Source organism: Trachemys scripta, chromosome 10 (genome assembly GCF_013100865.1).
Source record: "Trachemys scripta elegans isolate TJP31775 chromosome 10, CAS_Tse_1.0, whole genome shotgun sequence".
NCBI lineage: Eukaryota > Metazoa > Chordata > Testudines > Emydidae > Trachemys > Trachemys scripta.
In genome coordinates, this window is record NC_048307.1 from 51779699 (window position 1) to 51806891 (window position 27193).

The following is a 27193-nucleotide window of genomic DNA, read 5'->3' on the forward strand; positions in this document are numbered from 1 at the left end:
AGGAAACACAAAATCAAAAATTATGATGCAGAGAACTTACAAGGTTTGTGCTGCCTAGGTGATACCAACTAATGAATATTGTTACCAAGAAAATGCTTTCTTCAGAGTTTGCTTGTTGATGTTTTTCATGCATGAATGAAATGCAGATCAATTAAATTTGAGCCAGTGTAATATAAAGAGAGGTTTTTTTTAAATGTTGTCTTTTGTATCAAATGTCTCCTTTTGTCTTCTGATTCTTATGTGGTAGTGTATTTACTCCTTTTTGGCCAGTTGAGCCCCAGAAAAAAGAAGAGCTTCAAGCAAGTACATGATGGCATGTTTATTTTTTTTCCCCCCTCTATAGCTTCCCTACATATTTTATGTTTTATAAAGTATGTATTGCAGCTGTGCCACATTCATTTTGAAAACTCCATTATTAAAAGCTAGCTTATAAGGACAAGTAAACATTCAATCATTTTTCATGCAAGCTTCAAGATTATTGCTCTGTGGATTTTTTTTTTTTTTATGTGTAACTGTATTCACATGATCCGAAATGCTCTATCAGAAATCCTTAGTGAAACTGTGTAGGTCCTAAGAGTGTCATCACTATCTCACAGCTAAGCTAATGCAGAGCCAAATATTTCATTGTTTGAATTTTTACTTTAAACATTTTTCTCAGAACGTGATTTTTTTTGTTTGTTCATTCTTGTTTTATATATGCTAACGTTGAAAAATTGGTTTTGTACTAAACCTATCCTATTTTAACATTACATCCATTAAAAAAAATCTGGCTATATTCAGCTGGAATCCTTCTTCATGTTCATTAATTTCATATTGCTTCTCAGAGCCCTTGATTTTTCTCATCCTCTTAAAACACCCCTTTTTTTTTTTTTTTTTTTTTTTGAAAATAATGGCAGTTACATTTTTTAATTGGTTTTGAAACTTTTCCATCTATATCAACTTATTTATGTTATGGCTCAGTAATAATAACTGTTGCCCTCAAATTCTTTTTCTATTAACAAAATTTAAAATTCACTTAATATTTTGTCAGACCTTGATGACAGGGTAGCATCATCCAGTACATGGTTTTAATAAACTGTTTTTCTTCACTGCTTTTTCTCTACCAACCCTTTGATGTTTGGAGCCATGGGGTGAGAGTCTGTGCTGTGCTTTTAAAGGTTCAATGCAGAACTCACCGTTTGGGGTGAAGGGGAACTAAGATGCTTTTAAGCCAGCTTTGTGCCTTCCTGATCCTGGGTTGCTGCAGGAAATTGGAGAGACCTTTAGTGTAACTTAGGCAGCTCAGGGGCAACCTCTCGATATTAGAGTGGGCTACCCTGTGGGCCATAGCACTGTCCAGAATTTCTACAGTGCTGTGGCCTTGCCCCCAGCATGCCGCCTCTTGGGTTTGCAAGGGAGGGCTCAAAAGGCAATCTCACAGTTGTTTTCAACAGTGCTTGTGCCAGCAGCATCCTTCCTTGGTCAGGATCAGGGATTTTAGAGTCCATTTACAGCACTCTGGCACTTTTGCTTGTTGTAAAGGGGCTTGAGCAGAAGTGTGGGTCTCACCTGTGGTTTCCACATATAACTGAGATTAATACTCATGCTAATAGTCGTCACTTTTAGATGTTCTGATAATCTAAGAAGAATAATTATATCTGTCTACGCACCAGCCTGATGTCTCTTGTTCGCCTTACTTTCTTGTTTACACAACATGTCACCAAGTATCAAAAAGAAAACTAAAAATTGAGTTAGAAATTTCTGATAGTAGGCATCACAGAATAAATATCAGCAATTTTAATAATTGCATATAAGCCACATCTGCATTTAAATAATAAGGTGGTAACATAACCAGCAAAAGTTAAAACATTTAAAGACATCTTTTTAACTTTGAATGTTGCTGGTTTTCTCAGTGTTTCACAACCATAGTATTCCTGAAATTTAAAGCAACTTTTGATTATGATTTTATATTGCCAACTATATTGGGTGGCCAAGACATAGTAATGGTTCTTTTTGAAGCCATTGTGGTCTGTTATTATGTAAATAAGTGTTTAGGCATGTCATGCAAATACTCATGAAAATTCTTTACAAAGGGGTAATTGGGACATGTATGATAAATTCTCACAGTTCAATGCACTGGCCCATCAAATTTTTTCAAAATAAGTTGTGTCTAAACCATATTATGGACCACATTTGGAAAAGGAAATATTTGAAATCTAAGATGTAGTTGTGGTCAATTATGTAAGTAAAAAATTGGATTGTTTTGAAAATATTGAATTTTCTGATTTAGAATTTGTAGAACTGAGTTTTAAACCCCATCCCCTGCAAATAGAGTGTTTTAAAACAGAAATGCTGGTGTGGTTTTGTCACAGTTGTGTGAATGCATAATTAACTTAATTTAGCAATAAGATTATGCCTCTTTAAATTATGTCTGTGGTTCCAGGCTCACAAGAGACATTAATACTGAATGATGCCAAGGTAGCTTGCTTAGTATAAACTATACTTTTTAGACTTTTTAAAATAAGTGTATCAAATAAAATCTAAGTTAGTACCATTTTCTGGGTATCGTGTGTGTCTCCATTCATTGTCTATATAGATTGTAAGCTCCTTGGAGTAGGAGCTGTTTTTTGTTTTTTTGTTTGTCTTGTATTGCACCAAACACACTAGTGACACTTAGCAAAAAAATAATAATAAAAAATTGATTACCAAAGCAAAAGTTATAGGGCTAAACGCCTGAGCAACTGTGACTTCATTTACTTAGTGGAATTGTACCCACTTTTGCCATAGGAGCATTTCACCCATAATCTGTAGACAAAGTTTACAAATGGAAAATGACCCACTGCTGATGAGTACCAGGAACTTCTGTAAGACATGGTTTAACTGCAAATGTAGACAAGGACCAGACAGCACTTTGCTGTTCGTGGTTTGGTTTGAAATTAAACCATGTTCCACACTGACTCACCTTTTTGCTGGCACTTGTCTTCATTGGGTAAATATCCTAGTGTAGATGTAGTCACACAGTTATTACAGGAAATATCAAGAAATATTTCAAAGTGGATTTCATGAAATTAAAATTATAGTTTGGAGACATAACATATATGTAGTTATTTTATTACATTTAAAATACACCACCCACTGACACACAATCATTACAAAGTTAATGTTCTGTATAAGAGTGAAGTATTTTTGTTGGTTTATATGCCCTTCTTCACTCGTGTATTTGGTAAATATTTAATCTAAAACAAGCTATAAACCACTATGTAGTTTTGCCTATAGAAAAGATATAATAGCGTGAGTAAAATAAAAGTCTTGTTTTATAATCAGATCTTATAAAAAATATCTTAGGGTACAGTTTCTTTTGTTGCAGATCTTTTCTTCACCACTGTTTGCCATTTAGCTGCATAGCATTTTTATTCAGTGTTCTAGCTTTAAGCTAAATGGTTTGAGTGGCTTTGCCTTTTCTTTTTTTCCTGCGGCAGGGTGTTGCTATACTGCTTAAAGGATATGTAGTAATAGAAACGTGGCCTTCCCTTTAGTTTATTATATTGCTATTGTTTAACTGAGGTGTTTTGCTCTAATTTCTTAATGCATGGTATAATTAAACATAAATGCCCATTTCCCACTTATTTGAACAGCAACAGCTCAGTCTTCACCTACTGTCAAAATGCAATTTTCTATTGAATTGGAATTTATGAAATTTTATATTTTATATTTAGGAGCAATGCACAGTCAAGTGGAACCACTAAGTGACTCATGGGCTCGACTAAAACACAGCAGAGATTGGTTGTACAGCTCCTCTTACTCATTTGTTGAATCTGATTTTGATCTTTCAAAATCCCTTGGAGTTCATACTTTGATTGAAAATGTTGTCAGTTTCATAAGTGGAGATGTAGGAAACTCACCAGGTTTTAAGGAGCCAGAGGAAAGTATGTCCACTAGCCCCCAGGCTTCAGTTATTGCAATGGAACAGCAGCAGCTGAGGGCCGAGGTAAGTTATAGTTACGTTATTTTTATATTCCTTGTGTACTAAATCCATGTTATGGATCTTAACTTTAGAATGAATCAATGTGATGGGACTAACTCTTAAACTTCTACTGGAAAAAAATTTGAACCACAAAGCATATTTTATTCATATTTTCTCCCTTCTTTGTTACAAATTTTAACTGAAACTGCTGCTCGTTTCAATATTTTTTAAATATATAATAGGCTGAACTTTAAGAGCATTCTTTTCACTCAACATGTTTGAGAGAAGGAAAAGACATACTTTCTGGAATACATAATGTTGAAAGTAGACAAGTTAAGATATTTAAAACTTTCAGTGGAAGCCTGAAAACATAAAATTTTTGACTTTCTTTAAACTATAGCTGTCACTATACTGCTCCTGGAGTTTAAAGCTTCTTAAGCCTCATGTTTGGCTGTTGAAGCTTAGGTTAGAAACATCTTAACGGTGACCCAGGGATCAGGAGGCATGAGGGTCAACAGCTCAGAATTTTTCTACAAAACCAACCAAAAAAATCCTACCTTAGGAAATTTAAATGTAAAAACTACAAGAGTTTTATCCCCGTGATATATTATGCAAACAAAACTCTTCCATGATTTAATGGCCATGTTATTCACAGTTGACTACCTGCTATTTTATTTATGATTTACAGGTAATCGCATTATCAGTTCTTAAGATACTTTAATTATTAAATACTTCAATTAACAGTCTTTGTTATATAAAATCTATTAAGTGAAGAAAATCAGTTTGTTTCCTTTTTTTCTTTTAAGCTTCGTTTGGAAGCACTTCATCAGATCCTAGTATTGCTGTCAGGGATGGAGGAGAAAGGTAGTGCCCCATTAATGGGAAGCCGTCAAGGGCCAGCATTTCAGTCTTCCTCACTGCTTACTTCTGTTAGACTACAGTTTCTAGCTGGATGCTTTGGCTTGGGCACTGTTGGACATGCAGGAGCCAAAGGGGAGAGTGTCCGATTGCATCACTATCAGGTATGAAATGTACTTACATAGCTTGAAAAAATAGGTTCTTGAGCAAACTTTTTCATTCAATAAAGCTATTTTAATATACAGACACTTGTGATTCAAAAAGTTTTAATTTGAAAATGTTAATGACTCTTATTTTAGTCTGCATCAAAGCCAATAGGAGAACAAACTAGAATTATGTTACTTTAGGTTATTCACTGTATATTTTATAACTTGAACAATATTCATTTGGAGTCCCAAGCTCTTCCCTATGTAGAAACCATTTTTAAGGAGGACAGTGTTTTGTCTCTGATACAGTTTAAAACAATGATAAACATTGAGAGCAATCCTGTGAATTTTCTTATCTGATTGTCTCCTGCACCAAATACTAGAGGAAATTCAAACTTGGCCACAATGTTCTGTGGCATGTCTGTATACCTTTCCCCCCTCCAGATTCTCTGTTTCCTGTGGTGCAAACAGAAGGGTGGTTCAGCAATGCCACCTTATTCCTTGCAATCCCAGCTTTTAAAATTGATTTTGTTGCAGCAGCAAACAACATTCCTTTCTTGTGCCCCCATCCTCACATTCTCTGCTGTTCCTTAGGGGGCTAAAATTTTCAGTGCTTTGATCCCTGAATTGGAACATTCACGAGGCTACTTTGTTTGTTCCTCCTTCTCCAGTCATAGTAGAGCAGGTCAAATAAAGCAAGCCAAAGGGAAAGATGCTCTTTCTGTGAGGAAACCCTCACAGGAACCACAGAAAGGGAGCTTTGCCATGATCACTTCCAGTTCAGTCTTTTGCTGTTCCAGGGGAAGGCGCGCAAAGTTCGGACAGCTTGTGGAGGGCTCTACATTCCCCCCACATCACCCGCCTCCCCATACACACCAGCTGAGACTCTTCTTGAGATACGTCTGCAAGGGTGGGTGAATCTTTAGCTTTTGGGAGTCAGCAAACCAGATCATCATCACTGATCAAAGATCTTCAGGGATAAGCCTAAAAGTGATCCCAAATCTCCCAGTCCAATCCACCACTAAAGAGGAAAGCTCTAGAGCCATATTTCAGTTTCTTAAGTGGGTAATTAAGTATTTGGTAAGGAATCTAGAATGATAGCATCACCACACTCTTCTCCTTCCCAAGAGAAAGATCTGGAATCTCTTAGGAATATCCCTGTATGCTTCCCCTCTAGATTATATTTTGTAGGATGAAGAGTGTTCCAATGCTATTGATCACAGGAGATAAGACTCCATGGATATTGTGGAGCTTCAAACTTCTGCACATCCCCTTACCAACTGCAAGAGATGCCCAAAATATCAAACCATTCTGGAGGAGGTTTCCTTCCGAATCTCTTCGAGCAATAGAGCTCTCTCTCTCCAGGTGAAAGATCAAACAAACCTAACATTTCACTGAAATACATGTAGCCCGGTTCCTTGAATTCAGGAGAAAATGCTGTTATCTTCAAATAACAAAAGTGAAATTAATCTGTTTTAAACTGCATCAGTGAGAAAAACCTATTGAGGAAGGTGTAGTTGCCACATAGTCAAATTAAACAATACAATTGGAGTGGTCAGTGAAATTCAGTTTAATACTACCAGACCTTCTTCTTGCTTGTGTATGTATTACAATAATAATAATTTGCACTTACATATCATTCTGTATCTGAGGATGTTAAAAGCACTTTGTAAACATTAATGACTCATTTTTGTAAGATAGGGGAAGTATTACCGCTGTTTTACAGGTGAGGAAACTGAGGCAGAACCCAGGTCTCCAAAGCCCTAGTTCTGTGTTTTAACCACTAGTCTATGCTTCCTGTTCCAATAGTCGAGAAATTAAAATGTGTACGATTATTACAGTACATATTTGTTTGACTCAGGATGGTATCCGAGCAGCCAAGAGAAATATTCAGATTGAAATCCAAGTGGCTGTGCACAAGATTTACCAGCAATTATCTGTTACATTGGAGAGAGCTCTGCAAGCAAATAAACACCACATAGGTAAGTGGAGAACATGTTTTGGGGGGAAGAGTGAATCATGTGAAGGGGTCACAATGGAACACCAAAAGGACCTGTATATTATATACAGTGGGATTACAAAAAATGAATAAAAGTAAAAAACAAAACAAAAAAAAAACCACCTTACTGCTCATGCTGAATTTGTTGAGGGGATAACTAGTGGGCTTTCATTCTGACACATTCCTCAAGCAATACATTTTTGTTGTTAAAGACCTAGCTATTGTTTCAGAGTTATTTAAGTACTTTGATTCTAAAGAGTTTTGTTTTTTTTTAATTTTAGAAGCACAACAGCGCCTCCTGTTGGTAACTGTCTTTGCTCTAAGTGTACACTATCAGCCTGTTGATGTCTCCTTGGCCATTTCCACTGGTCTACTAAATGTACTATCACAGTTGTGTGGCACAGACACCATGCTGGGACAGCCACTGCAATTATTGCCCAAAACTGGTATTTCTCAACTCAGCACTGCTTTGAAAGTGGCTAGTACAAGGTTGCTTCAAATCCTTGCCATTACCACAGGGTAAGAATTGAAGACTTTTTTTTCTAGATGATAATCCACCTGTAGCTCTTTCAACATTTTTTTTTTTAAAAACAGTAAAATATTTTTTCAGAAGAATGTCTATTTGATGGAAGAACAGTGTTCAGAAGCACACTAGCTTAAAAAAAAAAGACTTGACAAAAATGTTAAACAAGTATTAATCAAATCAATGTGTGCCTTTCCGATAAAATAGCATAACTAGCTGCTATGTAGGGATTTGAGTTTGGATTCATAGTGTCCTGTGCCTGCAAGAGCTGCAAGCATGATCTTCTTATATCCTTCTCATTTTTCCCTGCTTGTTCTTGTCATGGGTCCCCTCACTCCAGCTTATGAGGCCTTATGTAGCTCTCTATAGAGGTCATTTGTGCTATTCTGATGCATAATCCCCTCCATTATTATTAGCAAGAGGGAGATACCACGCTTCTTCACAGGGTTTAACAGATTTCCCTGAGCGCTGCTAACATTTGCTGCTGGACCAGGGAATGGGACCAGCCTTACTTTTACTGAGTTAATTTAAGTGCATAACTAATAAAAAATAAGATAGGGGAGAAAATAAGGGTTTCTGATTTTGATCAAGGGTATTAATATTCAGTATGTATCACTTTTATTTAAATGTTTATAAAGTGTAAACAGTCAGCTGCCAAGTGTAAACTCAGTCATTAAGAAGTGCTGTTGTGGTGGTGTTGTGATTTTATGCACTAAAGGGTTGATCGAGCACCCATTGAAGTCAGTGGAAAGGCTCCCACTATTTTTAGTGGTTATACGATTGAACTGTAATCACCTTAATTTCTTAAAACTGGGGTTCAGATCCTAATTTGTGATAAATGAAAATGAGATGGCTGATCTCATCTAATCCTCATTTGCCACGCCAGGAAACATTAAGTAATTTAACATCACTGGCAGTTTTTGTTAAAAGGAGACTGAGGACTGGAATATCAGAGTGCTAAAGTTAGTGGTGAGGTGCATTGGCAGAATATGTAGGAAAGCAATTGGGGAAGTGCCCAACTACACTAGAACTGATTACAGCCTGTGCTACGTTAGTGCCTCATATTCATGTGTACTGAATGTGTGCATAATGAGCATTTTGTAATGTACATATCTTAAAATGATTTCTACTTGGAATAGCTCTGAAATGTTTTAATCTTTATATTTTTTCACAAAGAACTTATGCTGATAAATTGAGTCCCAAAGTGGTCCAGTCTTTGCTGGATCTGCTATGCAGTCAGTTGAAGAACCTGTTATCACAAGCTGGTGTGATGCTTATGGCTTCCTTCGGAGAAGGTGAAGGTGAGGAAGATGAGGAAGAAGAAGAAAAGAAGTTAGATTCAAATGGAGATAATGAGAAGAAAGACTTCAGAGGTACCACGTTTACACCATTTTTGTTATATTAGAATTAATCTTTTCTTTAAAAAAGGGGGTGGAGGGGAGACAATAAGAGTCTAACTCTCCACTATCTTGCCTTTTGTGTGGTCTTTTCCACCTGTGCAGAATAGAATAAAATGCTACTGAATAAGAATTCTCCACTCACACAAGTGTTACACCCGCTTAGCGCATATGTAAAGGACTAAACAAGGTGCAAGGCGGTGGAGAATCAGGCCCATTTCCTCCGTTTCCATATTTAGGAAGAGAATATTGTTCCCCTCCAGAAAATACGATTATTATAGTGGTTGTGTTTTGCACAACTGTAATTTAAGGAGCCAAATTGCCCATAATATAGGCAGAATTCTCCTCTGGGTTCCTCTCAGATTATCGCTATCGCATAGTCCACACTTATTCCACATTCAAAATTTTCTATAGCTATCAACTTTTCATTTTCTGCAGAGAGCTGCAGAGTGATTTGATGTGAAAAAACTGAGCCTAACCTTTATATTCAAGGGTCTATAGTTGGTCTTTAAGATAAAAGCTCTTCTAGTATGAAAGTCATCAAATAATGTCTTGTCCCTTAAGGAACCCGTTAGGTCGTTTGATTACTCACAGGAGTATTCGTTTTTTAAGTAGTAGTTTTGTACCTTATAGATTCTATAACATGAAGTAGTACTGTTGGGTGTGTTTTAACATAGAAAACAAATTTTAATGTTTTCATTTTTAATAGTCACCAACTAGTTAAGATAGTAGTATCAGCTTAGGTAAAAGACAGGAAACAAAGGAGGACTTACTGTTTTGGATCAAAAATCCATTTAAAAGGGAAAAAAAAGAGCTTTAAGATGATTGGTTACATTTTATGTATGGCTAATAATGGATAATCAATTATTATATTATAGATTGTTATAGAGTCCAATACGTCAGTAGATCGCTAATAATCATGTCTTAAAACCACCCATAACACCTTCGACTCAAGTGTCTAACATGCTTAAGTATCAGAGGGGTAGCCGTGTTAGTCTGAATCTGTAAAAAGCAACAGAGGGTCCTGTGGCACCTTTGAGACTAACAGAAGTATTGGGAGCATAAGCTTTCGTGGGTAAGAACCTCACTTCTTCAGATGCAAGTAATGGAAATCTCCAGAGGCAGGTATAAATCAGTGTGGAGATAACGAGGTTAGTTCAATCAGGGAGGGTGAGGTTCTCTGCTAGCAGTTGAGGTGTGAACACCAAGGGAGGAGAAACTGCTTCTGTAGTTGGATAGCCATTCACAGTCTTTGTTTAATCCTGATCTGATGGTGTCAAATTTGCAAATGAACTGGAGCTCAGCAGTTTCTCTTTAGAGTCTGGTCCTGAAGTTTTTTTGCTGTAAGATGGCTAAGCCTGCTGAGCTCCAGTTCATTTGCAAATTTAACACCATCAGATCAGGATTAAACAAAGACTGTGAACCAAGTAAGCCTGCAACCCCAACTAAGTGTCTGTGAATTTTCTGACATTTTTCATGACCTAAATATTATGTATATGTAGGTTGTTTACTGCAAGTATATCAATCAATTCATTGCTTAGAATTTTTAGCAATGACTTTATTTTAATCTTCAGCTGCACTCCGGAAGCAACATGCAGCAGAATTGCACCTGGGAGACTTTTTAGTCTTTCTACGAAGAGTTGTTTCTTCAAAAGCCATTCAGTCAAAAATGGCTTCTCCAAAATGGACAGAGGTGCTTCTTAATATTGCATCTCAAAAGTGTTGTTCAGGTATGATCTATTCAAAATGGATTCTCTCTGTGTCTGTATGTATATGTATGCGTGTGGTGTTTCTAACATACATGTTACACTTATTCAGCGTTCAGCTAAAAAAATTAATTGATTTTAGCAAATTTTTGATGGTGATCATTATTGTAGTTTTACTCAGCATGTTTTAGTAGTTGTTAGTAACACACTTTTCCTCTTGAAGGAGTACCTCTAGTGGGCAACCTAAGGACCAGACTCCTTGCACTTCATGTACTAGAAGCTGTGTTGCCTGCGTGTGAATCTGGTGTTGAAGATGATCAGATGGCTCAGGTTTATATATTTTTAAATAAACTTTTTAAGTTGTTGTTTTCTACAGCAAATCTCATACAATAAAAAATTAAATTAAGCAGTGCTTGTTAGATTTTCAGAATTTTGGCCACCCAGTGCTCACTATATTTACTTATCTATGAATGCTCACTACAGATCTTAAACTAGTTACAAAATAGACCAAAATAGTTTAAACATATTATTTGTTTTCACAAGTTTGGGATTAAAATGATCTGAAGTATGCTCTAATACAACAGGTTGTTGAACGATTGTTCTCACTTCTGTCTGACTGCATGTGGGAGACACCGATAGCTCAGGCTAAATATGCAATTCAAATAAAAGAGAGAGAACAAGAAATGAAGCTGCAGGTAATAGTCCTTTTTAACATTTTCATTAGATGCTTCTGAGTTATATAATTATGAGGTGTTTATTTTGTTCCATTTCTGATAGAAGCAGGGAGAATCTGAAGAAGAGGATGAGAATCTTCCTATACAGGAAGTGTCCTTTGATCCTGAGAAAGCTCAATGCTGCATAGTGGAGAATGGGCAGATTTTAACTCATGGCAGTGGAGGTAAAGGATACGGACTAGCATCCACAGGAGTCACTTCTGGGTGTTATCAGTGGAAGGTATATGGAATAAAATGCATTATTTTTATTCTGTCTTCAGTTCTCTTTCTTTGCTTCAGAAAAATACTGTTTTATAAATAAATATTCAAGAATGTACTGTACTATAGAAGAAGCAAAACCTAGTGATTAAAAGACTATTCTCTATCTAAAATAAACTGCACAATGCTGTATTTTGAGTGCTCCTGTTTATGGTGCTCCTGTCACTGGAGCAGATCTCTTAGTTGCTGCTTAGAACCAAGAGCTGATGGCTATGAAGTCCTTTGTTTTTTTGGTTGTTGATGGTGATTTCCTTTTAAATCCAAAGTCAGTATAAAAGTCATCAATTTAAAACAGCCTTGCAAAATTCTCCTTCCCCACTGCAAGTAATTTTTTTAATTCTTTTTGGGTGGGGGGGAGCAGTGGGGAAAGATGCTTTTATTTTTTTATCATCAATCATCATGGTAAAACGGGGAGTAGATCTTGTATCTGGCCTAGTAAATTTTCATGGCTTTTTTGCAAAACTGTCTTATATAAATCCCATTTTTAGAGTAATTAGACCAAATGTTTTGAAATTGTATTTTGGAGTAAGGCTAGATTTTGGGATTTGGAATGTGGATCTATCCCCTTTCTTCCAGATTTATCTGCTCTGAAAGTCAAGACCTTTGTGGCAGCCACAGCAAAGCTGGATTATCCGTTCTTTGCTCTTGCCAAAATTGTGTCTAAAAATCACCTGCTCATAAAAGAAAATGTTCTGTTAAACCAGTCTGGGCCCATCAGTCAATGCACTTTCTCCAACATCCTTACCCCAGTCATTCTTCTATTTGGTAATGTGTCAGTGAATAGCATAAATTGTTCTTCATGCTCTTTATTTCAGAAGAATCTTTTTACTGCCCTAGACATCTTAGGCCACAATTACCTCACTCAATATGAACTGACTTTATCCTTGCATTTCAAAGGTGTGTTTCCAGGATCAAGTTCCTAATCAGTCTAAAATTCACCCTTGTAGTTTTACCTCTTATGCTTAATTATTGCTAACCTTTTAAGTTTTCCCCTCCACATTGTTCAAAAGACCTAGATTTAATTTGCATTCTCTTAATTGTGGGAACACACAGGATGATGCTAATCAATGGCATTCTGGTATCCAAAAAACTAAGATAGTATGTGGAGTGCACCTGATTTTTGTTTCATTCTTCTGTCAAATTTCTTCAGCAATAGAGGTTGCCAACTCAGAAGACATGCTGTTCCCAAACTGAGTTCCACTGTTGCTAACTGCTCCCCGAAAACCCTTTCTTCTGATGAAGAGCCTATGAATTCTTCTGTTCTTCCTACCTGTTTACCAGCTGTATGCCACCTGCAGACTGTTGAATACTTTATTGAATTTCTCTCATCTTAGTCTAAGGTCAATCTCAAGACATTCAGAAGGGACTGATTTTGTACCAAAATACTTGCATGATACCTTTCTTTATACACATTGGGCCAGATAATAGTAGCTTTGCTCATAATTAGCAGTACCTTTAATCTGCAAATAGTCCATTTTGAAATCAATAGAACAATGTATACAGTGTAAGCAATCAAGTATCGGGATCTGGCCCTTTGGCTCTGGGCCCAGTTAGTGGCTGTGCTAACCTGGCCCATGTGCATTTTGGCTAAAATCCTGGTTCTGAATCCTGTCTCTGTGCACTCCTCCTAATGAGCCTCTTTCAAGTGTCCCTCTGTTTTTAATCCTTATTATCACACATTCTCATGATAATTGTCAGATGTCTGAGATTAACAGCCCTAGCATACAGGCTCTCCAAACTTAGTTTATCACTAGGTTGTCTTCCATATTGTGCCACCTTCTGTTCATCAGTACCCTACTTATTTTCACTATGAATAGTTTTTCCTCTTCAACAAGACTGACAGATGCCTCCTCTTTCTTAATATTGGATGACCCATAAAGTCCTATGTAAATATAACTAGCTTTAAAAAAAACCTGATTACTTTTCGCATTAATTTTGAATGGACAAAAAAAGTGGAGAGGGCCAAAACATGTTAGCCAAAGATGATGAGTGTACTGTTCAAGGCCTGCCCTCTCTTACCCAGGTCAAGGTCTATGTCACAAGAATCTCTGCCAGCTTCTGGATGAGAAAGGCAACGCTTTACTAAATCAGTTACAAAAATTTATTGTGTAGGCCTCCACACACACTTTCACTAGATCTAACAGATATATATAGGCTAATGCAAATACACTATGTAGCTTCTGTTTTCGACAAATAAGGCTGCACTGCCATCTGAAGGGAATATTACACACCAGCCTACATAAATCTGAATTTCTCCAGTCAGAGAATGCATAAATTTTCTTATGGTATATGACATTTCTCAGTTAGACAAGGTCATTCTCTAACAAATCATCCAGAGTAGTTCTGTTACAAACCTAGTTACATATGGCGTTTCTGTATCTATTTTCTGTATTCTTTCTCTCTGAGGATAGTATGTTGTAGCTTGTGCTTTTCTGGATAAATTGTTCACTTTAAACGTGAGTGAAACTCATTTATTTTGCTGACTAACATCACTTCAACTATATGTTACCTTCTAACTTGTAAAAGTACATATATACTACTTAAATTGAAAGTGCGCTGGTATTTGGTTTGTCTCTGGAAAAGGTAACATGAACTTTTGAGACATCTGTTAGTGTCCAAATACTCAATGGTTGCTAGTAGATAAATCACTCGTTGGAGACTGACCTTGTCATTGGAAAAATAGAATTTTAGAGGGAAGAAAAGTGTGTTCAACCAATGTGTTAAAGGTATTAATTTATGAAAATTTTGCTATCTTACGTGTAACATATTTAAAACTCTCCTTAAATTCTTATACTAAGGGTATATTCTCCTCACTGCTTGAATATAATAATTCCTATGCTCAATATTACACTGTTATGTTGAATTATGCCATGGTATTAATTTTTTTTAATCCTTCTAGTTCTATATTGTGAAGGAAAATCGAGGCAATGAAGGCACATGCGTAGGAGTGTCTCGCTGGCCAGTACATGACTTTAACCATCGTACTACCTCAGATATGTGGCTGTATAGAGCCTACAGTGGTAACCTGTATCATAATGGGGAACAGACTTTGACTCTGTCCAGTTTTACCCAAGGAGACTTCATCACATGTGTATTAGATATGGAAGCTAGAACTATTTCCTTTGGTAAAAATGGAGAGGTATTTAACTGTTTTCTGTGTTTCTTTTTTCTTTAATATTTTTCTGAAGTAACTTTGACTGTAAACATTTGGTAACTTACACATGATTCTAAAACCACAAAAAAAGTTAGTTTTATTACTTGTAAAGATTTTAAAGAAGTAAAAATAATTATTTAAAATTGTCTAATTCTAAAACCCAGTTATTTTAAAAGTTTCTATTCCTCGTCTTATTTTTAATTAGGAGCCAAAACTAGCTTTTGAAGATGTGGATGCAGCAGAATTATACCCTTGTGTAATGTTTTATAGCAGTAACCCAGGAGAAAAGGTAACTGAAATTTATATCTGCATAACAGTAACAGGTCATATGGGATTATTTTTTGCTTCCTGTCCTACTATATGGAAGTGTTGACTGCTTTTTAGCTGATTTATGGAGAGAACTCCACTGATTGTTCATTTGGGTCATTACTACACTACCAGAAAAATATGTGGTAGACTTTAGTTAAATTTCTACATTTTGCAATCTATTGATAGACCTGTTCTGTGTCCTATAAGACTCTGAATCTTGTATCCAGATGTCTGTCAGTAGAATTGGAACAAATTCCAGTATTAGGTATATTTTGGACTACCTACAGTTCTTTTCTTAGAAACCTTGAGTTTACTTAGATTTTGCATTTCACAGTTTTATTGGAGTTTGTTGTAAAGGGACAGGTGAGTTTTCTCTTCAATACCAAGAAAACATGATAGTGAATTTCACAGGGGACAGATACAAAAATGTTAGCGCTTTCAATTCATCAGGAAAGACTATAGAATTAGAATAAGCTTTACAAACATAAGTTGAGAGCATAACTTAGATTTTTTTGTTTTTGTTTTAACACTAAGGTGAAAATTTGTGATATGCAGATGCGTGGCACCCCAAGGGACTTGCTACCTGGTGACCCTATCTGTAGTCCTGTTGCTGCAGTGCTGGCAGAGGCCACTATCCAACTTATCCGCATCCTTCATCGTGCAGACCGTTGGACGCACTGCATCAATAAAAAAATGATGGAACGGCTGCACAAAATCAAAATGTGCCTTAAAGAAGCAGGTCAAAAACTGAAGAAAAGTCGCTCGGTCCAAAGTCGAGATGAGAATGACATGAGAGAGGAGAAAGAGAATAAAGAGGAGGAGAAAAATAAACATAGTAGACATGGTCTTGCTGACCTCTCGGAACTTCAGCTTAAGACTCTCTGTGTAGAGGTGTGGCCTGTGCTTGCAGTAATTGGTGGAGTTGATGCTGGTCTTAGAGTTGGAGGCCGATGTGTACACAAGCAAACTGGACGTCATGCCACTTTACTTGGAGTAGTCAAAGAGGGCAGTACATCTGCTAAGGTCCAGTGGGATGAAGCAGAGATTACTATCAGGTATATTGCGTTCAGTTATTCTTTGCACTAGTTAGCAATTTTTAGTGCTTAGAAAACTTCGTAAGTAACATACATTTTACATCTGAAACATGAATTTTCAGTCACTAGTAACTTTTAAGCTTAAAGTAGATGCTTGGGCATTCAGCTTGTTAAAGCAACTTTCAAGAATTCTGACTTGAAAAACAACTCGGTTGAACTTTGAATTTAGAGAAATAAAATATCTGTCTTGTATAGCCAGTATATAATTGTCATTTGGAAAGCTTGAATTCATCAACATGATTTGATAGTTTTTAAACTGAGTTTTGACCCTAAATTTCCTAATTTGAGGACATCCTCATGCTTGTGAGCTACATTTGACGTAAGTGTTGCTTATATTTGAAGTTTATATATAGGCTTATTAATATGTTATCTTTCTGAATTTTTATTACAACTTCTTGGATACAAAGTTTTATTGACTAGCCTGCATTTATCTTTATGTGAATTGGCTGAGTGTTTTCTGCGGAAAATTAGATTTCCCTGTATTCATAGTTTTTTGGAGATAGCTTGATTCCCAGTCTTCTAAAGAAATTCATCACCACTGATTTCTTTTGACTCTGGGCATAATTAAATTTAAAAGTTTAATTCTTCTTTGAGATGAATGGTGGCAGTTCACATCTCTTAGAACTGTCGTATTAGCCTGTCTCCAGATTAATGCCATGTGTATACAGAAAAGTTGTGCCAGTTTAACTAAATCAATTCCACTTAATTCAATTACCAAATTAAATCAGATGTAAACAGATTTGAGTGAGTCTGCAGAAGGAGATTGCACCAATTTTAAAATCTATTTAAGCAGGTGTGATACTCGTTTATATATAGACAAGGTCTCTATAACACAACACTGTAATGGTTGTTTTTTAGAATGTTTTCATCTGTAGAAGGGTTAGAGACTGAAGCCTGCTTTTTTAATTTTTTTTTAAGAAAGTCTAAATGCTGAAGAAAATATTGAGGATATCAAAAACTATAGGGAAGATTCTGAATTTGTAAATCTGCTGGATATGTGGAAAATATATGCCTGCAGTTTTTTTCTATTTGTCCTGTTTATGATGGAGGCAGTGACTCATATGGCAATATTTAATATAAGGGTCTGTCACCAGGGGTAGGAGATCTTACGTACATGGTATGCCTCCCTTGAATGGTCATTGTTAGGATGCAGGAATGGGTGTCGATGACCTATTTAAAAAAGAAACTGATAGGCTCATATTCAGTGATGGAATTGCTCCTTGCATTGCTAGTGACGCTTTTGCTTCTGGTTATCATTTTTGTGCATCTTGGCAATAAAAAGACAAGCAGTACAGTGAAATTGATAAAAACTTAAAGCTGCTGCCAATGTAACATTGCAAAAGTTCAGAACTTTTCACTGTTAAATCTTTGCCTGTGTGTCCTTCATAAACTAAAGATTAAATCTGGCTCAAACCAATTACCCAGGTGCTTTAAGTGATCATTATAAAAAATTATATTGTAAATGTCTTAAAACATTTAAAATAATGCAGCCGAAACTTGTCATTACCTAAGCAATGGATTATATGAAGTTTTTGGAAATTAACATTCATTGTTGAAAACGTGTAAATGTCTCACTGCCTTTGCGTTGAGTATCATATCTCCCCATTTTCTGATCATAACCTCGTTTCTTTCCCTTGTTTACATTTAATTTTTAGACTGTCAGTTCATTTAAATTATTTTATTAAATATATTTTACGTCTTATTTTGCCTACATTATTTCCTGTACTTTCCTCTTGTCTATCCCTCACTTGCTTCTTCCTGTGTCATTCTGATCTTTATTAAAGCTTCCCAACTTTTTGGTCGCCTAGTGATACTCCATTGTATAATCTGGAGCCCTGTGAACCACTGCCTTTTGATGTTGCAAGATTCCGTGGACTGACAGCTACTGTGTTGCTGGACCTTACCTATCTGACTGGTATTCATGAAGACATGGGGAAACAAAGTGCCAAGAGACATGAGAAAAAACACAGACATGAGACTGAAGATAAAGGGGACATTGAACAGAAAACGGAGGGGGACACTGGATCAGATATGCGATCACTACTAAGTGCTGATGATATCAGAGGACCTATCACCACGTGTTCCAAGTCAGAAAATGAAATAGCTTCCTTCTCTTTAGAACCAACATCACTAGGTATGGAGTCCCAGCATCAACCCATAGAAGGAAAAAGAAAGAATCATGAACACATACCAAGAAATCACGATGTAGTACAGTCAGAAATCAGAGCAGTACAATTATCCTATCTTTACCTTGGTGCTATGAAATCGCTGAGTGCTCTTCTTAGTTGTAGTAAATATGCTGAGTTACTACTGATACCAAAAGTCCTTGCAGAAAATGGTCACAATTCTGATTGTGCTAGTTCTCCAGTTGTTCATGAAGATGTTGAAATGCGTGCTGCATTGCAGTTCCTGATGCGACACATGGTGAAAAGGGCAGTCATGCGTTCACCAATAAAGAGAGCTCTAGGACTAGCAGATTTGGAACGAGCACAAGCCATGATCTACAAGTTAGTGGTTCATGGGCTGTTGGAGGACCAGTTTGGTGGCAAAATTAAACAAGGTACCTTTTTAAAGTTATGATAATATATAGATTTGTTAAGTTAATTAGAGTTAATTTAAAATTACCTAGAATATGGGTATAGATAACATATAGGCTTATATTTCTGCAGCGATTAACACTTGTGATAATCTCAACCGACAAAATTAAGGAAGGTAGCAAATCCTATCAATTCTGTAGAATTTATGGACATTGGTGATTCGTGCCCCCCCTCCCCTTCATTTGCTTAGCTTATTAAAATAGAGAGTGATATTTAGGGCACGCTTTCAGAGCTGTATGCAGGAGGAATGCACATCATTGTAGTCAGAAAAAAATAGATTTATATTTTATGGTTATACCCAACTTTAAAAGATAGATTCTCCCTTTCTTATTATATTGTGACATGGTTGTGGTCAGTGTAGATGAAGAATAAATGTGTTGAACGTAGTCCACCAATCATGTTTAAACCCTCAATGAGCAGAGTTTTTTTGGAATTAGCTGATGTGATGCTGACTTTGAAGAGACAAGTAGTTAATACAAATAGCGTTGCTCTTAGTCTTAGAATCTCTGTCTGCATGTAGAATGACATTGTCGGAACTTCAGGGAAGCTACTTGTCACACTGTCCCAGTCACAGCCAATTAAATAGCAGATTTTGAACCTCTTTATTTTTGTTTTATTTTAAAAAGAACAAATAAATTAAAAAGAACCAACTGACTCAGATGTAGAAACTTTTTAAATATTCTAGATTATTTTGCTGCGGGAAGCTATACGGTTTATTTTACATAGTCATTTTTGTAAATAACTATATTTCCACACCAGAGATTACATGTCTTAATCTCTTAAACCTGATCTCTCAGACAAAAGAGAAAGTTAAAATCTAACTGCTGTAGTTTAGCATCTATAATGAGATCTAATGAAGAAAGGAGCTTTTGTTCTCTCTAACCATCTTAAAAAAAATTGTTTATCAACTCCTTTTCATCATTATGAGAATAACATGAGTTGACCAACATATTTTCCTTAGTCAGCAAGATATTGGGCAGAAATATTTTTGTAAACTGTGCATGTGGATGTGTGTATATTTATAAAGACCACTACACAAAACTTAAGGCTAGGGAGAGCCACTCATTCATTTTGTAGCATTATCTAAATGTTCCTATAACATCCTTTTTGCGTTGCAGAAGTAGACCAGCAAGCAGAAGAAAGTGAACAAGCTCAACAGGCCCAAACACCAGTTACTACCAGTCCTTCTGCTTCTAGTACTACATCTTTTATGAGCAGCTCTCTGGAGGATACTACTACTGCTACTACCCCAGTAACAGATACTGAAACAGTGCCAGCTTCAGAATCACCTGGAGTTATGCCTCTTAGTCTTCTTAGGTAGAGTGCTTGATAATAATAATAAAGTACATTTGACTGTTTTTTTCTGTACTAGCTCAAGTGGATCTTTTTGATATACTACTTCTTAGTGTCTTTGTCCTGGTGGGTGTCTTTTTCAAATTTCCGATACTTTTATTCTGCATTATGAATTGTTTCTATAGAGATAGGCTATATGTCCCTCACCATATCTCAGAAGCCACTGGACTGCTAAGGGGCTTAGGATCTTAATGTTCCAGAACTGGAAGCTATTAAAAATACCTTCCCTATATCCTTCCTCATACCCTTCCTTATGTCCTGGTTTTTGTTTGTTGGTTGTTTTTTAAAAGGCTGCCAACACTTCACATTTTAATTAATTATTGTTGATTCTGGAGCTAGATCAGGCTTTGGTTCAAGAGAGTTGTCCTTCAGACCCTGTGTATTGAAACTCTCCTCGGTTGTCATAGTGTGATATTGCTAGTTAATCTCCTACAGTTTAGATCTGCTATTCATGATGAAGAAGGAAAGCTTCTTTTCATTAAATGGAATTCAATTTTGAGTTATTGCTTCTGCAGATCCATACCGATCTTCCCTCTTCTTAGGACTCTTTAGGGGATGTTTTGAGGCAGATAGGAACTGAGGACTAGTACAGTGGGAGGCCTCGCATTCTGAAACATTCATATCCTAAAGGACAAATCCTCTGGCCAGCATAGCTGGACTGGACACTGAGCAGATGTTCTGGAAAGTTGGAAGGAAGAGTACTTCTGATGGTGGATATCCTAGTCCAGCCCATACCCTGCTTCTACCCACTCCTGTGTGGTGTTGTGCAAAGGCACACTGCAGAACTGAGCTGCCCTGCAACAGCATAGGGATTGTGTTGTCCCTGCAAGGCCCTTCACACCAGAATAATGCCCCCTAACCTTATATGAAACTGCACTGGGTTCTGCTGTCAAGGTAGCATGGGCATTTACTTTTAAGTGCCCACCCTCTCTCATCAGTACTAGATGGTAGGCCTGGTGCAAGACTTCCACAGTGTGGTGATGTAGTGTAGTCTAAATACATTTTTCCTTTTTTGAAAGGCAAATGTTCTCAAGTTACCCAACCACTACAGTACTTCCAACACGACGTGCACAAACTCCTCCAATATCCTCCTTACCAACATCTCCTTCTGATGAAGTGGGAAGGAGGCAAAGTCTGACCTCTCCTGATTCCCAGTCCGCAAGACCTGCCAATCGTACAGGTATACTTGTAAGCAACAAATAACTTAGTAGGAAACATAGGAGTTTCGTAAATTTAAATATGTTCAGAGTAGGCTTATAAGGCATCATTAACTAATTTGAAGTTTACATTTTGATAAAATTAAGTATGCATGTCATAACTAAAATCTTATGGTAGAGAGCTTAGTACTAAAAGCCAGCAACTGACTGCTAGGAAAAAAAAGTTAAAATTGGTGCTTATAAGTAGCTGAATGGATTGCATACTGATAGCCGTGTACAAGAATGAACAGATGGTATTACTAACTATGATAAATAACTCTAGAATATTATTTTACTTTTGGTCTTTGCTCACAGAGTTGCTTAACAGAACAAACTTCAAGAGTGATCCATCACAAGTTAGAATACATCACTTATAACACTAGAATGTATTGATTTATTTTCTGATATCCATCATTACTATATGTTTCTGAAATATAGTCTCTCCAGTTAATCCTGCCTGTGAGTTACAGGGGCAAGCTTCTATTTTGAGTAATATATAAAAAGTTGAAACTGAACAGAGTAATTAATAGCACCATTTTTTCTGACTATTTTCCCCTTATCTGAGGAATGATGATATCCAGTTGGAAGCACCATTATTAGAATTTGTACATTGCATCAGTAAATCCCTACTCCTGCTGATGTCAGAGTTAACATTGACATCACTCAGTAAAATGTTCACCTTATAATATTATAATAATAATATTATAATAAGAAAAAGTCAGCTCAATATGTTTGAGTGACTAACATGAAAACTAAATCAACTTCTCTCCTCGAGATTTGATGTTCAGTGTTGAGGGGGAGATACTTCTTTCATATTCCAGAATGATGCAGGATAAAGGTATACAACTCACGTTTTCCTCCTTCATAACATCTTTATTAATCCATAGCTCTGGTTGTCTCCTTTCTGCAGTGCTCTTTTTGGCAACTCAGACTGTTGCTTAGCAACTTGTCTGCTCAGCCACTAGACTGCCTCTTTTTTTTTTTTTTTTTTCTGTCTCTCCAGATGCTTTGCCTCCAGCATCAGGATTAGGTGGCAGCAAGTTCTCTTGCTACTTTAATGCTTTCACACATTAATCCTCACCTTCATAGCAAGTAATAAGTACATCTTTTTTTCTTTTCTTCTAAGCTCTGGAGCAGCAGTTCTTGGAGAGATGTTGGCCTTTTCAAGGATATAATAATCATTCTCAGTTGGTGATTATTTTTCCTTTGAAAGACTCTGTTGCAGGAAGATAGAACACAGCCTTGAAAGAGACTTTGAAGTATCCTCAGCAGCTATGCAAGTGTGTCTAGCTGCTACTTATGGCAGAATATCTTGATGTGATCTCCTGAAGGCTGTTGATTCTCTGAACCAAGTCCAACCAAGCTGAACTTAGTCCACCCAATCTAAGAGTAGCTTGGTAGGGTTTCAACTGGATGTAAATAAATAAATAAATTCAAAATGTTGACATTGCATTGATCTTAATTGATCAAGTAAATGTTTACATAGTCTTGGAAACTGTCATCTGGCCAATTAAAGGAAGAGGAACTCTCTCTGGTTTTATTATGGAAAGGAGATGATCCAGAACTGCAAATTAGTGAAGATGTTAGAAGGAAAGTTCGCAGGGAACAAATTTTCTTTAATTCTTAATCCTCAACTAATAACGGAATAAATGATTAAAGAAGCCTAATAAAATGCAAAAGACCAAAGAAAGGCAAAAGCATATCGATAACTTACGCAACCATCAGTTAACTTTTTTCTTTCTTTCTCTTAGCTTTGTCAGATCCAAGTAGTCGGCTTTCAACTTCTCCTCCTCCACCTGCCATTGCTGTTCCATTGTTAGAAATGGGATTCTCTCTCAGGCAAATTGCAAAAGCTATGGAAGCCACAGGTGATCTGTTTGTTGAATAATACCTATTACACTTGAAAACACAGTTGAATATGAAACAGGTTTTTTTAATGGAACATTGTATGCTATAAGCTTTGAACTCTCAAATGCCATGACCAAGTATGGAAAGAGTAAATGGATTTTTTTCATCAACAGTGCTATAAAATTATAAGGTAAGATTTTCTTGCTTTTCAGGCGCAAGAGGAGAAGCAGATGCTCAGAATATCACAGTGCTGGCCATGTGGATGATAGAGCATCCTGGGAATGAAGAAGATGAAGAGCCCCAGTCAGAAGGAACTGCAGATTCACATCATGGGACAATAGTTTCTGGAAGCAGTGGAAAATCTAGTGAACAGTGTTATTTACAATCACCAGGAGATATCCCTTCAGCTGATGCCACTGAAATGGAGGAAGGTTTCAGTGAAAGGTAAAATGTAGTTCTTTTCTGATTGTATGAACCCTGCTGCTGCTATTTCAGCAATTTGGTAGTTGCCAGAAGAAGACTCCAAAATACCACTTTTGAATTAATTTTGTACAGTGGTATATGTGTAGAAGTGGAGTTGTCCAGTAAATTAGTTTTTGTTTGTTTATTTACAGTATTGTGTTTATTAAGAGAAAAGTAAACTGGATATATCCCCCTCCAAGATAATTAAACCATATGATATTAATGGTCTGACTACAATGAAAAGAGAAATTTCATTGGATATTTAGTTTATTCATTTTTTAAAATATAGTGCTCATGCATGTTTTCTCACTAAGCTTTATAATGCGACTGCATTCCTTAATTTCACTTCCTTTTTAAGCTGTGGCCCACTCCTGAGGGGAGGGATAATGTTAATACCGGTCAGTCAAAAGCACTTTCAGTTTGTGCTGGTTATGCTAAATTAGGTGGGGACTTTACGATGAAGAGATACATTAATCAGGAACTAAACTAAAGCCAACAATCTTAATCACACTCTTGACCTCAGGCAGATTTAAATTCTGCTTTCTAGAAAGGAAAGAATAGTGTGTCATTTTATATTGATATTTATCTCATAAGAATGATTCTGTCCTTTAAAGAGTAGATATTGCAAATTGTTAAGGGAAAAACATTTTATATAGAAACAATTGTACCTGTGTCATAAATCTTAGGCCTATTTATAAGTCCATTCAGATTTTTATTAGTAGGAAGTATTATTTGTGCGAAAAACGTGTCATTTTGTCTTCTGAGTTTATCTTGTTTGGTTGCTTAATCCTGATTAGATATTTGGCCCTGGGTGTCACAGTTACTGGCTCTAGAGATAATTATAATGTCACAGAGACTTAACTTCAGGTGAAGAATAAATATTAGGGGTCACACATTTAAAGGTTACTTTTCCATACACACATCCTTACGTTTGTCAAAAAGGGAGAGTGATTGAGGAGATAAACAGATGTTTATATTTCTGTTGTTTCCCAGTTTATGCTAGTAGTGTGCAGAATGTAAAATGAATACTTTTCTGAGGCTCCTGCAATATCTAGGCCCCACAGAGTAAGTCAAGGATGATACATCAGCCTTCTTGTGTTCTTTTGCTGATGTAACACATGCATGCAACTCCTTCTCACTATTAATGGGGGTTATAGTATAAATATGAATAGAAACAAGATGATAAATTTCTGAAGTTCCTTTTTTGGAGGGAGAAAATTGAATTTACTACCATCAGTGTTTTCACTTCTTTTTTTTTTTGTAAGATCCATGCAAAATGTTTTTTGGCTTACCTGTTGAATATTCAAACTATTCTCCCAGTCCTGATAATATGGATCATGCAGAGAATGCAGCTTCTGGAAGTGGACCCCCCTCAAGAGGTCGGTCAGCAGTAACAAGGAGACACAAATTTGACTTAGCTGCCCGGACATTGCTAGCACGTGCTGGTAAGTGCATTAAAATGATTTGAACATCTTTGTTCATTTGATACATTTGGGAGAAGAAGGTATTTAGCATCTAATATGGAACTTTAAAAAAATAAATCCTGCTTGTACATATTTCAGTATATATTTAGCTTAATTTCTTATATACAGTAATGAATAAAAATATATTAATTTTACTAGTAGTATTTTTAAAAAGCTTTTGAATGGGCTATCTTTTTAATTACATGCAAAGTAAAGAATGTTTTCTCTTTGATTTGAGCGGGATTATACCGCTCCGTACAGGCTCACAGAAATCAGAGTCGGAGAGAGGGAATATCTTTGCAGCAAGATCCAGGAGCCTTATATGACTTCAACTTGGATGAAGAGTTAGAAATTGACCTTGATGATGAAGCAATGGAAGCAATGTTTGGACAGGATCTAGCCAGTGATAATGATATTCTGGGAATGTGGATCCCAGAGGTATTGGATTGGCCTACCTGGGTGTGTGTGACTGCAGCTGAGACTGCTTTTACTTACTTACTGCTTTGTGCAAAATCATATTTCACAATTAAAATAACACATTGCATTAATAGCTTTCTGCTTGGACATAATGAGTTTCTAAACCATAATAGTGCTTAAAGCTACTTTGATGTCTGTAGCATCACTTTAATGAGAAGAGAGCTGTACATAACTGATTTATTCCATTGATTCTTGCTGTGTTCATCTGCACATACTTCATTAGTTTCTTCCCTAAGAAAAGGAATAAGTGGTACATTAGCTAATTTATTTTAATCATGACATCCAATTTTAGAAAACAAACGCCTGTACTAGATTGCTAAATTTATGTGGGATAAAGCAGTAGAAGGATAAAACAATTGCTAACCATTCTTCAGTTAGAAAAAAACAAAGCAAACAAATGAAACTGATAGGAGATACTGTCCAGTGAAATGGAATAAAGTTCCCGTTCATTCAGTTGTATCTTCGTTATAGCAATGAAAGTTTGTTTTCTGTATTTAGAGGGAGCCATTAGTTCAGATTAGCTTTTCCCCCCTTCATTATAGTCCTATAAAGATGATTGAGAGGCTTTGTTGTTTTTGTGACACTGTCCTATAATAATATTACTACCTCAAAGTTTTGCAAAAGTTGATATAGTTGGCTCTATTCTCCTATCACCTGTGTAACTCCATTGACTTCAGTTAGTCCTGATTTACAGCAGTGTAATTTACAGGCGAATTAGACTTGATATCTTAGTGTGTGTTCAGTGTTGCTATGCATGTTACAATAGGTTCTGTTAAAATGTTACTATTACAATCTCACATACAGTATTTGTCTTTATTGTGGTATTTTCAGTGTTCCCTATAGTTAGAATGAGATTGGTAAATTTAATAACTGCAGCTTCCTTAGACATTGGGTATGCAGCTTTGTTGGCTGATTTCACAAATTAGTACGCTCAGTCGAAACTTGTGGGGGTTTTTGTAACACGCAGTTACCTGATTTGCACATTCAGACGATATGAACATATTTGCATATGTAGTTTCAAAGGCAGAATTTGAAAATTTGGCCATGTGTATTTAAGTTCCTAGTAAGTCTGTTTAAACTGAGATTCTTGACAGTACTAACAGCTTTTGGTAGAATTGCTATCTTCAATCAGTGAGTTCCAAATTCAGACACTTTGGTGTACGGTATGTGTAGACTTGAGCAGTAATCAATGTCACTCATTGATTGTAGTAGCCAACAGTCTGAAAAAATATTAAATTTTTTCCCTGTTCTGTATCCAAACTCTGCCAATGAATGAGTAAATGAATAACTTATACAGTCTTTGGTGGGCTGAAGCAGAATGATTCTTGAGGGCTAGATTGTAAGGAATTTAGAGGCAGAAGTTCTGATAACACTACTCTACAGCCAAAATGCTTCTGAAATAAATGTAGTCAAACTTAACTAATTCTGGATCGCTGAGAATGAAAATGATGCTTAAAATTGTTGATTGGCTCTAGTTTCCAAGATATGCTATTGGATCAGTTTATACGACCCTTGACTTGGGAATGGCGGAGGATAAGTGAGTTATAAAGGGAAGGGATCTCAATTTAAACCAGAAATGACTAAAATACATCTTTGACTGGATCTATGAATAAATCTATGACTGGGTTTGGACAGTACTTGCTTTTTAGGCAAAACAATGAATGATGCAATCTGAA

At 36.3% G+C, this 27193-nt stretch overlaps 1 protein-coding gene across 7 annotated transcripts in view; it reads left to right on the forward strand.

Moving 5' to 3' along the window:
* Nucleotides 1-27193, forward strand: part of HERC1 (HECT and RLD domain containing E3 ubiquitin protein ligase family member 1) — a 206680-nt gene that overhangs the window by 115351 nt on the left and 64136 nt on the right. For 4 of the 7 annotated variants that reach the window (XM_034783387.1, XM_034783388.1, XM_034783392.1 and 1 more), the window contains 19 exons: nt 3696-3967; nt 4750-4965; nt 6809-6929; nt 7228-7465; nt 8646-8842; nt 10441-10596; nt 10796-10902; nt 11157-11267; nt 11350-11526; nt 14464-14703; nt 14924-15007; nt 15562-16082; nt 17906-18681; nt 19837-20035; nt 21091-21251; nt 23019-23135; nt 23328-23559; nt 24898-25022; nt 25279-25499. In XM_034783387.1, the coding sequence (XP_034639278.1) occupies nt 3696-3967; nt 4750-4965; nt 6809-6929; nt 7228-7465; nt 8646-8842; nt 10441-10596; nt 10796-10902; nt 11157-11267; nt 11350-11526; nt 14464-14703; nt 14924-15007; nt 15562-16082; nt 17906-18681; nt 19837-20035; nt 21091-21251; nt 23019-23135; nt 23328-23559; nt 24898-25022; nt 25279-25499 (4271 nt within the window). The remainder of the gene's footprint in view (nt 1-3695; nt 3968-4749; nt 4966-6808; nt 6930-7227; nt 7466-8645; nt 8843-10440; nt 10597-10795; nt 10903-11156; nt 11268-11349; nt 11527-14463; nt 14704-14923; nt 15008-15561; nt 16083-17905; nt 18682-19836; nt 20036-21090; nt 21252-23018; nt 23136-23327; nt 23560-24897; nt 25023-25278; nt 25500-27193) is intronic. The other 3 variants (XM_034783390.1, XM_034783391.1, XM_034783389.1) reach the window with 3 other exon arrangements.